Consider the following 15,317-nt stretch of genomic DNA (forward strand, 5'->3'; position numbering starts at 1 on the left):
TTCTTTTCTTCTTCCTTTCCTCTCTATTTCCTCTGTTTTTCTTCCTTATGGCCGGCCAGCACTCAAAATTTGGGTTTAAATGGCTGACTTTTCATTAAAATAATATTATTTCATTAAAAAATGCCATGTGTCCCTTTCCCATTGGCCCATTTTTAAAATTTCATCCATTTGTTTCCAAATTTTCACCATACACTTGTCTCATATATTCATAGCTTAGATAAAATTCTCAGACTCATCCAAAGTCTCGGTGGAGTAATTTTTGCAATTTACACTTTTGCCCCCGTAAAAGTCAAAAATTACATTTTTGCCCCAAAAATTGAAAAATTGCCCATAGACATATTTTTCATCCCTTATACTCATACCATTCTCCAATTTGTCAAATTTGATCAAAATTCTCTCAAAATCTCAAATTTTGTCCATGGGTGGCAAAATTACGATTTTACCCCTACACTCCAAAAATCACCAGAATTAAACTTTTTCACTTCCTATCATTAAATTATACTCCAAATAGTTAATCTTGGTCAAAAATTTCACTCCATGATCAAATTATTATCTTAGGTGGCAAAATGACGATTTTGCCCTTAAATATCAAAATTTCTAATTTTACCCCAAATGAACCCTCGAACTCCGAACAATCATTTTTAGTCATTCATGGACTATAAAATATTAAATTTCATCCTACAATTCCTATTTGAACTAGTTCGAGGTTAAATAAATTTAAGTGTACCGTTAGGTACAATATCAGGTTTCGTTTATTCTTAGGTGCTTTTCTAGCGTAATAACATGCTACTCAATGCATGTATGTCATGACATGTATTTATAGGGTCGGGTTTTACAGTTGAGGTTTTGATGGCCTATAAAAAATGGGCGGGTCCGACCCAACCCATATTTTCTTAGCTCACAAGGGCTTGGGTCTGGCTGGGTCAGGCCAGCCTATATTGACACCTCTAGTTTCAGCCTCTAGTCTCAGCACAAGAAGGGGAAACAAAGTAGAGACATTTGGGGAAAGTGAGCCACGCTCATGGTTAAAGATTAGTATTTGAGTCATCTGGATTTGGTTTTCTTTTATACTAAGTTGGTAAAATTTTAAAATTAGTATTTGAGTCATTTGGATTTAGTTTATTTTTCATCTAGACACAAGTTCCAGTCTTTATAGTAACAAAAATTTAAATATTTTAAATTTTAATTTTCACGACCCGGAACTCCCATCGGGCCCGTGACAACCGCCGCGACATCCCTATAGGCACTCATTACCTCAAATGCCGATCGGAACCCCGCAAGGCTTAGCATCAGCTTTCGCATGTCCCCGGTGAGCAACAATTATTAAATCTTGCATTTCAAGAAATCATAATTCATTTCCAAATCAAATCAATAAAATATTATTTTCTGGCTCACATGGGCATTTTCGTTATTTTTCTTTGAAATTACCAAAACCCATCAAAAACATGGTGTAAAAGCTAAATATGTTCTTACATATTTTAAATCAAATAACTAAAGTATAAAATTACTTTTATAATGACACGTGGACCCTCAACTAACCAATAAGATGCGAGTTTGTGAACCTATAATTTTGTCAATGCAAGGCTAACTGAAGTCCTTGATGCAATCAGCTATCTACCGACTATCCCGAATCTGAAATGTGGGGAATTAAGGGTGGTGAGATTATAAAATCCCAGTGAGTAAACAGACACCATCTAAACTATCTAAAGGCAAGTAAATAGAGACAATTAAAAATAATTAACTTCAGCAAATTTTTCACATCACGAATATTCATTTCAACCAAATAATCAATATGGCTCGTGAATTACTCAAAACTTGGCTCATGCCAAATCCTGTACTCGGTGACACCTGGACTAGGGGTATCCAACCGAGATCGCCAAGGCTGTTAAAAATTCATATTTCGCATAAATCATATTTTTATTTTGAAATATAGTCGTTCTTTGGCGTTGGCTGAATCTCACTCTCACGCAGTGGTCCACGTGAAGTGCACTCAAAAAGCGCACCTCAGGAGATACCCTACGCGCCTCTACGACCGAGGTGAGAATATAAAGAAGTTTACCGTGCCCCTCTAATAGGCTGGCCCACGGAATGCCCCACTACTGCAGTAGCTAATTTTTTATCTACCACCTGATTTATAAAATCTTTTTCTGCATGACATGATAATTTATCGCAACCTAGCCTCTCATGGCTAAATACACAGTACAAATAATTTTAACACCAAAATCAGTTTAGCCATTCATGCTCATTTATTGTCATAAGCCATTCAATTTAAAACCACAAATTTACAATACAAGCAAGCAGTCTCCAATTACTCTATTTTCAAAACCAGTATTCGATTTTCCAGAAAATTTATAAAATCATTTTATAAAATCACAATTTCTCTTAAAACATAGCAATTTACCATTTAAACCCATTTTTCATAAAATCACACGATTGTATAAAACTACTCTAGATAATTAAGACGATAATAAATTTACTCACAGTTTTCGAAAACTAAATTCGGGTACTCCAACTATTACTCCTCGGTTGCGATTTCCTTGCCCTTGCCAGAGGATTCGCCACCTTGACAAATTGCACAATTAAGAGGTTTACTACTTTGGTACTAAACCAAAATAAACTAATTTATACTACTAATGCATGATATGAAGTGCAAAATGTCTAAATTTTGCCTAAACGCGGTGTTAGCTTATTTCGATCTTTTACCCGATAAATCAATATACGCGTCCGTTTAAACTTCAAATTAATTTTTTTCAATTTCTATACCTCAACTGCACCCAAATTGACTTAATGTTCCTCAGTGTGGTGCAAATTATCAATCCTGATAGCAAATTATGAAAATACCCCTAGTGGGTAAAAATTCATATTTTTGCTCCGAAAATTCCCATTATTTTTCTAGGCTCACAATTCATCATTATTCATCATAATTCCTAAATAAACATCAAGATCAGCAGCCAATATTCCCCTAGAAAATTCAGCATAATGGGTTTCAATGGGAGAAAATTATTTCTCTAGCTTATTTTTGCTATATTTCAATATAACCTAACTAAAATCACTCAATTCAATTAAAATCAACCAAAACTCAAGCTCAAAACTCATCCATGGAGGTTTGGCCAACATGGGTGTCCATACTCACTTTCTAATTTTGCATGGAAATGAGAAAAAAAATGCATGGGTAGTGAAAATCACAAAGAAAATCAATGAAATTTATCTTTTTAATGCTTGATTTCTTGATTTCTCTTGATTTTCCCCAAATTCTTTCAGCTAGGGTTCTTATTTCTTTTCCCCCTTTTTCTCTCCTGGTTTGGACAGCTGAGGAAGATGAGAATTCTGGAATTTTGACACTTTTAAAGGCTAAAATAATATAATATTATTTTATTCATTTTTTTTTGTTTTATTAATTCCTTAAATTCTAGCCATCCATTTATTTTCAAATTTTCACCATACACTTGTCCCATATATCCATAGCTTAGATAAAATTCTCAAACTTATCCAAAGTCTTGGTGGAGTAATTTTTAAAATTTACATTTTTACCCCCGTAAAAGTCAAAAATTACATTTTTTGCCCCAAAAACTGAAAAATTGCCCATAGACATATTTTCCATCCCTTATACTCATACCATTCTCCAATTTGTCAAATTTGATCTAAATTCTCTCAAAATCTCAAATTTTGTCCGTGGGTGGAAAAATTACGATTTTTGCCCCTACACTCCAGAAATCACCGGAATTAAACTTTTTCACTGCCAAACCCTCAAATTATACTCAATACTCAAATCATACTCCAATAAGTTAAATGGGGCCAAAAAAAATCTTTTCTCAAAATTCTCATTTTGTTCCCAAGTGGCAAATGACCATTTTGCCCCTAGATAGTGAAAATTTTGGTTTGACTCCAAATTGATCCTCGAACTCCGAATTACCATTTTGAGTCATCCCTGAACTGTGAAACTCTTAATTTCACCTCAAAATTCATATTTGAACTAGTTTGAGGCTTAATCAACTTAATGGTACCATTAGGGGCAATATCATCTTTTAACGATTCCTCGAACTTCCTAAACATGCAAACATTCTATTGAGCATGTAAATGACATCGTAATTATTTTATAAAACAGGGTTTGACATTATTAATAAATGAATAATTGTTAATAATAATAAAACTTTAATATATTTATATTAAACTAAAATCAATATTATTTTGTTAGTTAATTATAATATATTGTTTATTAATTACTAACTAAATTTATTACTTTGTAAAATATTAATTACTTATTTATCATAAGTATAAATATTATGTTAATTTTAATAGTACATATTTATATGTGTTACTTATATATATATATATATATATATATATATATATATATACGAAATTAATGACATAACTTATATATTATAACGTTTTATATCAAATTTTATATGAATAAAAATTAATTATAAATAATATATTATAAAAACTAAGGTGATAACTAATAAAGTTATTAAATGTAATCATATAAATAATAAAATTTAATATAAGTTATAGTAATATTTATGTATAAACTAAATATATGTATATATATAATATTTATACAAATATATATATATTCATAGCATTTTATATTATGAAACATTACTAATGTATAATAATTATAACATATTAATATGTAAGATATTTACTATCATTTATTAATATTAATATAAGTTATATCATTTAAAATATATAACTTGTAATTTTATATTAATACAGATTTATAAATATATAAATATATAGTTAATATTAAATTACTATGATTATGATTTATATATGTACAAATAATAAATTAATATATTTTAAGTATATATTATTAATTAAGCTTACAATCAATTCTTCTAAATTTATATTAACGAATATTAATATACATCAAGAATTATTATTTTTGCATACCTTATCTATGGTGTTTTATATATATATATATATATATATTTATTTATTTATTTATTTATTTATTTAAATATTTATAAATAGTACTCATATTTTAATTATTAAAATTATAATATGAAACTAATCGTAAAAGATGAAGTACTCAAAGTAATATTAAAATGATCTTATATGAATTTAATCAATGTAAAACATAATGTTATATTACTTAATTTATTATATATATATTAATGACACAAATTATATGTTATAATGTTATATATATTACAAAGTTTGTATAATTAATTGTAAATATAATTTCATAAAAACTATGATAATAACTAATAAAGTTAATAACTGTAATCATATAAATAAAATTTACTATAAGCTTACATATAAAACATATTAATATATATATATATATATTAACTTATAAAGTTATATCAATTAAAGTATATAACTTGTAGTTTCATATTAACACAATAGGTTATATTGTTTTTGATGAATAATACAAGTTTATATATATATATATGATTCTAATTTATATATATACATATAATAAACTAATAATAAGTTTATTATATATCTGTCTCCTTAATTTATATATATTAACTAACATTAGCTCGTACATAAAATATTATTATTTTTGTTTAATTTATTATTAGATCTTATCATCTATTTTTATAAAATTAAGAAATATGGAACTATTAATTTGTAATTTATGATTCAATATATTTTTCAAAAATGTAAAAAAATAAGCAAAGGAAAACATATTTAAATTTTTAAATATTATAAACTTCAGTATGCATATATTTATTTTTATTAATATCTATTTTTTATGAAGGATTAATAAAATTTATAAAAATTTTAAAATATTTTATGTAAAAAAATTTAAAAATAGTATTATCAACAAAATTTTTCAATAGAATATTCAGTTGAAAAATTTTCGTTGATAATAGCTTTTCCAAACGAAAAATTCCTTTGGAAACTTTAGCTAGTTTTAAATTTTTTTGAGACCTTAAACTTTTCAACGGATTTTCAGCGGATAATTTTCAGTTGAAAAATTCCAACAGAAATCCATTAGAAAATTTAGTGGGAGTAAATTTTTTTTGTGCTAAAAAAATCTCCAATGGATTTCCAACGTTGGAATATTTTCGTTGGAAATTCATCGAAAAAAGTCAAAAAAACTTCTATTGGAAATTTTCAACAGAAGTTTTCAATGAAATTTTTTTCGTCGAAAAAAATCTGTTTTTTTTATATTGTCACTTGTCATTTTATATTCACATAATACTAATATGGCATTAATATAGAAGGTGAAAAATATCACATGACCATATTATCATCCTGAATTAGCGTATCATGTTATCATCAATTATAATATGTCAACATACCACATCTTTATCAGTTATGATATATTAGCATGTCACGTCAATGCTGTATGACATAAAATGACAAATAGTATTTTGACTAAATCAATCATTAATTATAAGAACTTATTTGACTCAAAATAAAAATACAATGTATACACACCATATTTGTGTAAGACTTAGGCTCATTTTTTTAGTTAACTTTTTAATAAGTTTAATTTCATTTCATCTTATTTTATTTTTGATTTATTTTCAATTTCATTTTGACTTAGTTTTTGGGCCTTAAGAATGATGGGTTACAGCCAAATGGGTCAGAATTCGATAAAAGTAATGGCATCGGCCTAGCAAGCCCACAAATAAAAAGAAAATAAGACAAAAAACACAAATAAATTAAAAAGAAGGAAAGTAAATCAAAATCAGAAAACTTGGAAAGAACAAAAAAAGAAAGGAATATTAAAAGAAAAAAAAACAATAAGAAAAGGAAAAATAACAAAATCCCCAAAATCCTTGTACAAATCTAAATGTTTTAAACCAAGAAATCCTCACAAATAATCAAATAAAATCAAGAAAAAAAATAAAAAATATGCGATTATAACCCAAAAAACGCAACAATACACACAAGGAGCAAGGAAAAAAATCACAAAAGAGAAATAAGTAAAAAGAGTGTTGTTGGGTTTTTGGGTTTTGAAATCTTCGCATTTAAATTTAGAAATTTCGAGAATACGAATCTGATTAAAAGGAAGGATGGCTTGAGGTGGTTTTCTGGGTTAAGTCAACAATCACGGGTTGCACTTTGCCATTCTCCTTGTTTTAAAAAAAAAAATTATTATTTATTATTTTAATTTTATATTTTCTTCTCTAAAAATTTTACTTTTATATTTTATTTATTTTTGTTATTATTACTTTTATATTTTATTTTTTAAAATTTCAATCTATAAAAATTTTAAAAAAAAGGCCCCATTAGGTTTCATGGTATCTTAAAAAACGTAGGGAACAAAAGCTCAATCCAAGAAAGTGAAAACTTAATTGGGTCCCAAAATCTAAAACTAAAGTTCTGAAAATCAGCCCCAACATAATTTGAGGGCCAAAAAAGAGATAAGCATGCTCAAAATCTACATGAATAAATGGCTTAAATCACAAAAACTAAATCCAACAATAACGTAGAAAAGAAATAAAAAAAAATGAAAACAAATATATCATGATAAAAAGGGGTGTCTACATTTAACTTCAAATCCAAATGAGAGAAAAGATAGGTTACAATAGTTCTATTGTTTCTTTTTCTTTTTTAAAGATGATTTCTTGTCAATCAAGTAAAACAAATAATAATACATTAGACACTGAGGTTGAAGTCATACATTAGACCAAGTTTGGGATTCCGAGGCTGGTTTTTCATGGAACAAGCTGCTTTGCTCTTTCTGTCTTTGAAAGCCTAGTGCGCCATGAACCATACAAAAATATAGCATCTGATTTTGAACCCTTTGATGTGCCTGGCCTTCCAGACCAAATAAAGATGACAAGACTCCAGCTTCCAACTTTTATTATAGAAGAAGCAGAGAATGAGAGGAAAGAGCTGATATATCAAGCTTTAAAATCAGACCAGACAAGCTATGGAGTCATCATAAATAGTTTCCACGAGCTGCATCCAGCTTACTCAGAATACTACTCCAAATTTTTGGGAAGGAAGGCATGGCACATTGGCCCTGTTTCACTCTGCAACAAGAACGACGAAGATAAAGCCGACAGAGGGAATGCAGCCTCCATTGACAGGCATGAGTGTTTAAGATGGTTAGACTCAAAGAAACCCAATTCAGTCGTCTACATATGCTTCGGAAGCTTATTCCGGTCTTCAGCTGGTCAGCTAAATGAGATAGCCAAGGGTCTTGAAGCTTCTGGACAGGACTTCATTTGGGTTTTGAAGAAGGGAGAGAAACAAGAGTGGCTGCCAGAAGGGTTTGAGGAAAGGGTGAAAGGGAAGGGTTTGATGATAAGGGGATGGGCACCCCAGGTTCTAACTCTTGATCATGAAGCTGTAGGAGGTTTCATAACACACTGTGGATGGAATTCTACAATAGAAAGTATCAGTGCTGGGGTGCCAATGGTCACTTGGCCTCTTTATGCAGAACAATTTTGTAATGAGAAGCTGGTTACAGATGTTCTAAAGATAGGTGTGGATGTTGGAGCCAAGGAATGGCATAGATGGGTGGATGACACAAAATTTTCAGTGACCAAAGAAGATATAGAAAGGGCAGTAACTCGGATAATGGTTGGCAAAGAAGCTGAGGGTATAAGAAACCGCGCCAGGGCATTGAAAGATATGGCGAGGAAGGCTGCGGAGGGAGGTGGATCATCTTACTCTGATTTGAATGCTTTACTATAGGAATTGAGATTGAACTGCCTTTAAAAAGAGCTATCAGATATCTTTACATTTTTAGCAACATCACCATGTAGAAAATGAAAAATTACTAAAAGATTAAGGATTGAGATAACTTTTAGGGCAGGTATATAAGGATATTTCAAGATAAAAATCATATGCTTTGTCTGTGCCTCCTTTCCTTCCTCATGTATAAATTTTTATTATATGTCTACTACTTGATGCTTGTAACTGTAAACAATAATTTTTTTTAGTATCATGTTATTTCCATATCCAAATAAAGAGTAAAATTAAACACTATCAATAAAAAAAATATAATATTTAAAAACTTTTCATTTCATCATTTATCTTTTCATTCTTTCCACTTTTATGTCATTTACAATGAGTTAAAAGGCCAAAACTCATTGCAGTGAGGATTTATGGCCTCAGAAGAGGAAGCTTTATGATGGTTGGTCTAATGGCTTAAAGTATCAAATTTGTTCTGGTTCCTGAATCATATTTCTAGCCTCCCTGGTACTGGTTTGAGTAGGAATATCTTGTGTATTTTGTGTGAATCCTGATAAGTTCTGGTTTTTAGTTTTATGATCCATGGCTGTGAGTGGGTGTATTGGGAAAGTATACCCTGCTGGCCATGGGCATACTACCCAATATTCTTTTTGTTCTTTGTTTTTGGAAGCCCGTCATGGATACTGTAAAGGGGAAGCTCTCTTCCCATTCTTATCAATGAAATCTCCATTTGCTTTTCAAAAAAAAAAAAGGCCAAAACTCCATGGATTATTATAATTTGATTACACTTTTCGTCCTGATTTTTCAAGATTATAGGTATGACTAAAATGAAACAAAGAGGTAGGTGATTATAACAAGCTAACTTTTCACACTGTAATATGAAACCACACTCTTTTCCCTGTATCCTCTTCTTTCAGAGCAGTACACTGCAGAAACACAAGGGAATGCATGGCCAGCAAAACAGATGTGATTCACTGCAAAAGAATTCCATATGAAAGAACAATCCTTGCATCACTAAAATAATGCCCCATCATCATCAGATGAACACAAATGTTAAAAGTAGAAGAGACCTGCCCTCCCTATAAAAAAATATATATATATTTTTAATTTCATATAAGAGTCTCGGTCTTTTTAAGTTTAAGGGGAGAGAGAAACAATGAAAAGATAAATAAGGTGAAAGAGGGAAGAATGAAAAGATAAACGATGGGGAGTTTTTATTTTTTTTTTTTCCATTTACTCTTTGTTTGGATATGAAAATAATATAATATTATTTAAATTATTGTTTACACTACAAGTATGTATCAAGTGACAAAAATTTATACACAGGGGCAAGGAAGGGGGCACAATCAAGAGGCGACCATTTTTTTTTCAATATTTTAAACTTAATTGATGTGAAATTTGTTTTATTATAACTCGAATAAGACCGTAGAAGCAATACATAATCAAAAGAAAACCCAATAATAACGCAAGAAGTACAAGAAGCATTGTCCAACAACCCCCTTATTCCTGCTCATTACAAAGCCTATCATCCCCTCTAAACCATTCCTCTCCGCTTTCTTTTCTTTCCTCTCACTTAGGCATGCTTATAATGGAAGGCTCCACAGTCAAGTTCGTGGCTCTAATTCTGATTCTATGTTGTGCACGGTCAAGTTTGGCTGCAGAGTACACAGTAGGTGACCAGCTTGGTTGGAGGCCGCTTGTTAACTATTATAGTTGGGTTCGTAGCAAGTCAATTAAGCTAGGCGACACTTTAGGTTTGCTTTTTGCCATATACACTTAGGAAATATTGTGTTTAATATCTATCGAAATTAACTAACAAGCTGTATTTTTTTTTTTCTTTCTTTCTTTCTTTTTATTGAACAGTGTTCAACTATGACGCTTCCCAAGGTTATAGCGTGGCAGAGGTGACACAGTTTAAGTTCATCGCTTGCAATGCAGCTAATGCTAAATATTTTGACAACGACGGGCACAGCTCAGTCACTCTCACGGAGCCTGGCCAACATTACTTTATGGCCGCTGGCCATTGTGCGGATCAAATGGTACTCTCAGTACTAGTTTAAGACAGACGGTCAGAAAGAAGATCTTCATTTGCATTACTCAAAAAGATGTCCTTCTTTAAAACTGATTTTCGTCTTTCAATTATAGAAGAAATTTGTCTTTTAATTTTAATTTTATATAGCATTGTCCCTTTCTTCACTACAATAATCTAATACTAGCATTTTAGAATTTTGCAGGTAATTATAAGTCAAGTAATTGGGTAATCAACATAGGTAAGTTTCAATGGTGAGAACAGTGAAAGGTAGGAGAGAGAACCTCATATGGTTAATTAAGGAAGAATGCTCCAGGGTTTAAATTGTTGTATTGGTAGGTAGATACCTCATGAGACGGAGTAAAAGTTCTCATATATATGTGCAAATTTGTGTTTGGGTATGAATTTCGTGAATTTGTGTCTGAGTAAGAGTGGAAGGTTAGGTGATTGGTTTTTGACTGATGTTAATGTGCTTGAATTTCTCTACATAAAAGGATTTAAAGTATAAATTATATATAGCTGCTTGAAAGCATGGTTATTCTAGTTATTTAGCATGTATATACTAAACATTTCAAAGCATGCTTGATTGATTACATGTTATTATTATTCGATTATTGTCAGAATGATAGCAATCCATTTAGGGACAAATACTATTAGTTTTGAGGATACATTTGTTACTGGGCTTAACGGTTAGCAGCAATGGCGATGGCGATGATGGGTCATGGTTGCAGTAGTCTTGGAGTACGTCAGTCTTTTCAGGGGTAAACCTACGCGCATCGATGATAGTTGTCCTGCATTGTTGGCTTACGGCACGAACAGTTTGGCAGCAGCCATGGCCTAAGTAAGTTCCTCCATTGAGGAAAAACACAATAAGCTCTCTAGTGCGTGATCGCAGCAGAATCACAGAGTCCCAACAAGTTGATGATTCGTCGTCTAACCATAACCAAGCCACAAGTGCCCTGGACTTGGGGTCTAGGGGTCGGTCCATGGCTGTGAATGCTCGAAACTAAAAGGAAAGAAAAAATGAAGAGTGGACAGGGGAAGCCATTTTGGGGAGAGACAGTGATAAGATAGATCATGGACGAACAAGGAAATATGAGAAGGCTGTGCATCAAGATAGTGTACATATGTAGAGATGTATATAAGTTACGTAGAGGCCTGGAAGCTCTAGCGGCTGTGTGTTATCCAGAGAAGTTGATGAGACTGATCGTTTTCTAACTCATAAATAACACCAACTACAAAATAAAATGAAAGGTCATTAAGAAATTAGTATGCTGTAACGGACAGCTAGTATCATTGTAGATTATAATTTAAGGTGTGACAAAATTTATAAAAAAAAAACAAGTCAGAGATTTGTTAGAGGAAATCTTTTTTCCATCATTGAGGGGTATATCTTGTTTGATTTCGTTCGTTTTATTGGATTTAAGATCTTAACGATAATTTCTGTTTGTTAGAGTTTCTTTGGTAGTCTAAACCTTCTGTTAGCTCTGTCAGTGGAGTAACAGCTTGATTGAGGGCTGAGAATCAGTCCACTGCTTCTTGTCAAAGTGAAAGTCCGTGGACATTTCTGGAGTACTTTTTATTGTGAGATTCTGATAAAGTCAGGATCGTGTTGTATGCTTGGAGAATATCTTCAAGGAGGCTAATTACTTCACAGATTCTCTTGCTAAATTAGGGTTGAATAGGGAAGAAATGTTTATGGTCTGGTGATGCTCTTAAATCTTCTTTTTCAAATTCTAGCCTCCTATCCACTGGTTTGTATTTATTATCCTGGCTGGGATTCGTTATGGTTCTTACTTATTAGTCTGTGAAATGAAGAAAAATAGTTTCCTATCTTTGATTGATGCAATATCGCTGCATTATAGATGCATAAAAAGGACTAGTAGCTAACAATGAACATCCCTTGCTGGCCTTAATCCATATCATTAATCAAGATCCTTTTCTTTTTAGAAGAAACTGGATCAAATTATATATATTTGGCTGAGAAATATATTCAGGTTAAGAAAATTCGAAGTTCCAGGTTGTGCAAAGACTTGGATTTTCAATTGTTGAAGGCATGGGACATAAAATTGAGCCACACAACGAAACTAATTATTTCATTGATAACTCTCAACTTGCAAACAACTTCAAAAACCAGAAACTGACTCTGACTAAACCATTGCAGACAAGACGCATAATATAAAACATCAAGACTTGATAAATTTAACTCCACTCAAGGGAGCAGAGTTTTCACTGGATTAACAACCTTGATAGATTTCACAGATGATGAGGTTGGGGATGGAGGAGACTTGGCAGTTTCATGGTCACAGTAGCCTTGGAGGATGTCACCTTCTTCCGTGGTATAGCCAAGGGTTTCCAGCATGTTTGGCCAGCATTTTTGGCCAATGGTATGTATAGCGTGGCAACAGGCATCGCCAAGGTAAGTCTCGCCATTCAGGAAAAACAAGATAACCTCTCCAGTGCATGCTTGAAGCTGGATCAAAGACTCCCAGCAACTTGGTGATTCTTCATCCAATTTCAGTCGAGCTACAAGGCTTAGCTTGGGGGTATCCAAGGGTCGGGCCTGGCTTAGCGCTGCCATGGTTAGAGCTAGAAGAACAGTGAGGCATGAGAAGAGCTTGAAAGTATCGGCCATTTATGAAGAGCAATGATATTGCATGACAAATGTGTGAAGAAATTTGGTGAATCCAGATAGATTATATAGGGATTGAATTTAACCGACTGTTACATGAAAGGACAATGAAAAGCCAATATGATTAATTGTATCATTTGAAAAGTTGAAGAGATTGCATAACTTAACTAGTGGTTATAATTAAGGTATAAATTAAGACTGGTATATTTTTCACTGGAACGGTTTCGTAGCCCTTCTTAAAGTTAACACATGTGCTCAAGTCACAGTACCGACCTTAGCTCAGTTGGTAGAGCGGAGGACTGTAGTGGGTTCCACCCTTGGCTATCCTTAGGTCGCTGGTTCGAATCCGGCAGGTCGGAATCCTTTTTTTTTCTCTTGCCTTGTGGCTCTTAATGGGCTCAGAAGGTCAGTGAAAACGCCTGAACACTTTGGGCTTAGCCCCTTGCCCCTACACCGGATGATGCCTAATTCTCAACAACATGATTACCTGGAAGTAGTAAATCAGCCAAAGGAAACTAAGTTATCCCTGATTCAAAGCCCAATTACCATATTTTGACATGCCACCTGCTCATCAAAACCGGCCTAAGAAACTTGCTTTCATTGGCAATAGCTTACCCTCTACTATCACAGTCACAAGAATAGCCTGCAAATATAGAAGTTGTGGAAATCTTACAAAATCCCAATAATCAGATGGTTCATCTTAGAGAATCTATTTCAAAATGCAAACCCAAATCTGCGTGTTGAAAACCGATGAATTGTGAGTGGGAGAGCACAGATGAGTCAATATGTCCTGTTGAAAAACATATTCATAGCTTTCCTCACTTGTTTATTTTATTGGGGAAAGGAGTTAGAGTTCATGAGTATAACGCCCGGAAACAGGTCAGGACAGATCTGTTTCAGACTTCACAGGTGCATTGAATTTCATGAAAGCCTAAATTTTTATTGCCACGACCACACCCTGCTAGACACAGATTCCAAATTTAGGGAAAAAGGCTCTGACTGTATATCCACTATCCCACGATACTTTCCCTACTTTTCCCCCTGAAAACCAAAGGTTTGATCCTAGTCAAAATTTTGGTCCCCAAATCGAAGTTTGATTTCTGTTTGGGTTCCCTTAATTAAAAAAAAAAAAAACAAACTGCTAGGTAATGGGTTCCAATGGATCATTGGATCATTATCAGAAAGTTGTATTTTAGTCTTAATCTAACAATAATAAAGAAATAGAAAAAACCCTTTATATATATATATATATATATATATATATATATTGAGAATCAATTCGTTTATATCGCTGTAAAACTAAATTAGTTTTACATTTTATCAATTGAAAAAATTAGAAACAAAATAAAAAGAGTTACAACATTGTGAATGTGTCACGTGCTGAACTTTAGTGTTTACAACTGGTCCGGCAGCTTCCGCATCTCATGCTGCACCTTCGACAGTTTTCGGAATTGATCCAGTAACTCATATGACTTGAACCCACGTGTCATGATCAAAAGAGGGAGGGAGGGAGCTAGTGGAGGCCCTGCCTCCCTAACAATTTTAAAAATTTTATAATTTTTATTTTTAAAAAGTTTTATAATTTTTATTTTTAAAAAGTTTTATAATTTTTTCCTTACAAAAATTTAAAAAACTTTTTAATATGTTTTTATTTTTTAAAAAACTTTATAATTTTACCTCTACAATAAATTTTTATTCGGTGAGATACCTCACAAGAATCCATCAACAACTAATATTAATAAAATTAAAATAAAACCTTTTACAATATAATTATTCTAAAACTTTATTTTTTCAAAATCTCGCAACCACTACCTTTTGTTTTTAAAAAAAAAAAACACTATAGAAACAAAAAAATAATTTTTATACTTTTTCATTTGCCAGCATTTTTCGTGCAAAAAACCTTTAGTCAGTAATTCAATTTTTATGTCATGATAATTGATAAGTTTGATTTATTTACATATGTTATTTTTAATATTTTCAACTTTAAATTTTTTTTATTTAATAATTTTTTTTTGGTGATTTTGATTTAAGATTTACCATATT

At 31.9% G+C, this 15,317-nt stretch overlaps 3 protein-coding genes and 1 non-coding gene across 4 annotated transcripts; 3 read left to right on the top strand and 1 right to left on the bottom strand.

Moving 5' to 3' along the window:
• The first annotated feature begins 7,602 nt into the window (after positions 1 to 7,602).
• On the top strand, positions 7,603 to 8,821 carry LOC18592645 (scopoletin glucosyltransferase-like). Its single transcript, XM_088809151.1, has one exon. It carries the CDS (start codon positions 7,747 to 7,749, stop codon positions 8,611 to 8,613), a length of 867 nt encoding a protein of 288 aa, XP_088665277.1. The 5' UTR covers positions 7,603 to 7,746; the 3' UTR covers positions 8,614 to 8,821.
• Positions 8,822 to 10,097: 1,276 nt separating this feature from the next.
• On the top strand, positions 10,098 to 10,824 carry LOC18592646 (blue copper protein-like). Its single transcript, XM_007019480.3, has 2 exons — positions 10,098 to 10,367; positions 10,477 to 10,824. The coding sequence occupies exons 1-2, from the start codon at positions 10,193 to 10,195 to the stop codon at positions 10,671 to 10,673; spliced, it is 372 nt and encodes a 123-aa protein (XP_007019542.3). The 5' UTR covers positions 10,098 to 10,192; the 3' UTR covers positions 10,674 to 10,824.
• A 1,887-nt stretch (positions 10,825 to 12,711) lies between these two features.
• Positions 12,712 to 13,389, bottom strand: EC1.1 (egg cell-secreted-like protein (DUF1278)). Its single transcript, XM_007019482.3, has one exon. It carries the CDS (start codon positions 13,275 to 13,277, stop codon positions 12,855 to 12,857), a length of 423 nt encoding a protein of 140 aa, XP_007019544.1. The 5' UTR covers positions 13,278 to 13,389; the 3' UTR covers positions 12,712 to 12,854.
• Positions 13,390 to 13,542: 153 nt separating this feature from the next.
• On the top strand, positions 13,543 to 13,633 carry TRNAY-GUA (transfer RNA tyrosine (anticodon GUA)). The gene is given in 2 exon segments: positions 13,543 to 13,579; positions 13,598 to 13,633. It is a non-coding gene; the product is annotated as a tRNA-Tyr (tRNA).
• Positions 13,634 to 15,317: the final 1,684 nt, after the last annotated feature.

This window comes from Theobroma cacao, chromosome 8 (genome assembly GCF_053813885.1).
Source record: "Theobroma cacao isolate CCN51 chromosome 8, ASM5381388v1, whole genome shotgun sequence".
NCBI lineage: Eukaryota > Viridiplantae > Streptophyta > Magnoliopsida > Malvales > Malvaceae > Theobroma > Theobroma cacao.

Excerpts from the sequence above, each read along its gene's own strand:
- LOC18592645 (XM_088809151.1), top strand. The coding sequence starts at position 7,747 with ATGACAAGACTCCAGCTTCCAACTTTTATTATAGAAGAAGCAGAGAAT.
- LOC18592646 (XM_007019480.3), top strand. The coding sequence starts at position 10,193 with ATGCTTATAATGGAAGGCTCCACAGTCAAGTTCGTGGCTCTAATTCTG. Across the intron at positions 10,368-10,476 it reads TAAGCTAGGCGACACTTTAG|TGTTCAACTATGACGCTTCC; the intron begins GTTTGCTTTTTG and ends TTTATTGAACAG.
- EC1.1 (XM_007019482.3), bottom strand. The coding sequence starts at position 13,277 with ATGGCCGATACTTTCAAGCTCTTCTCATGCCTCACTGTTCTTCTAGCT.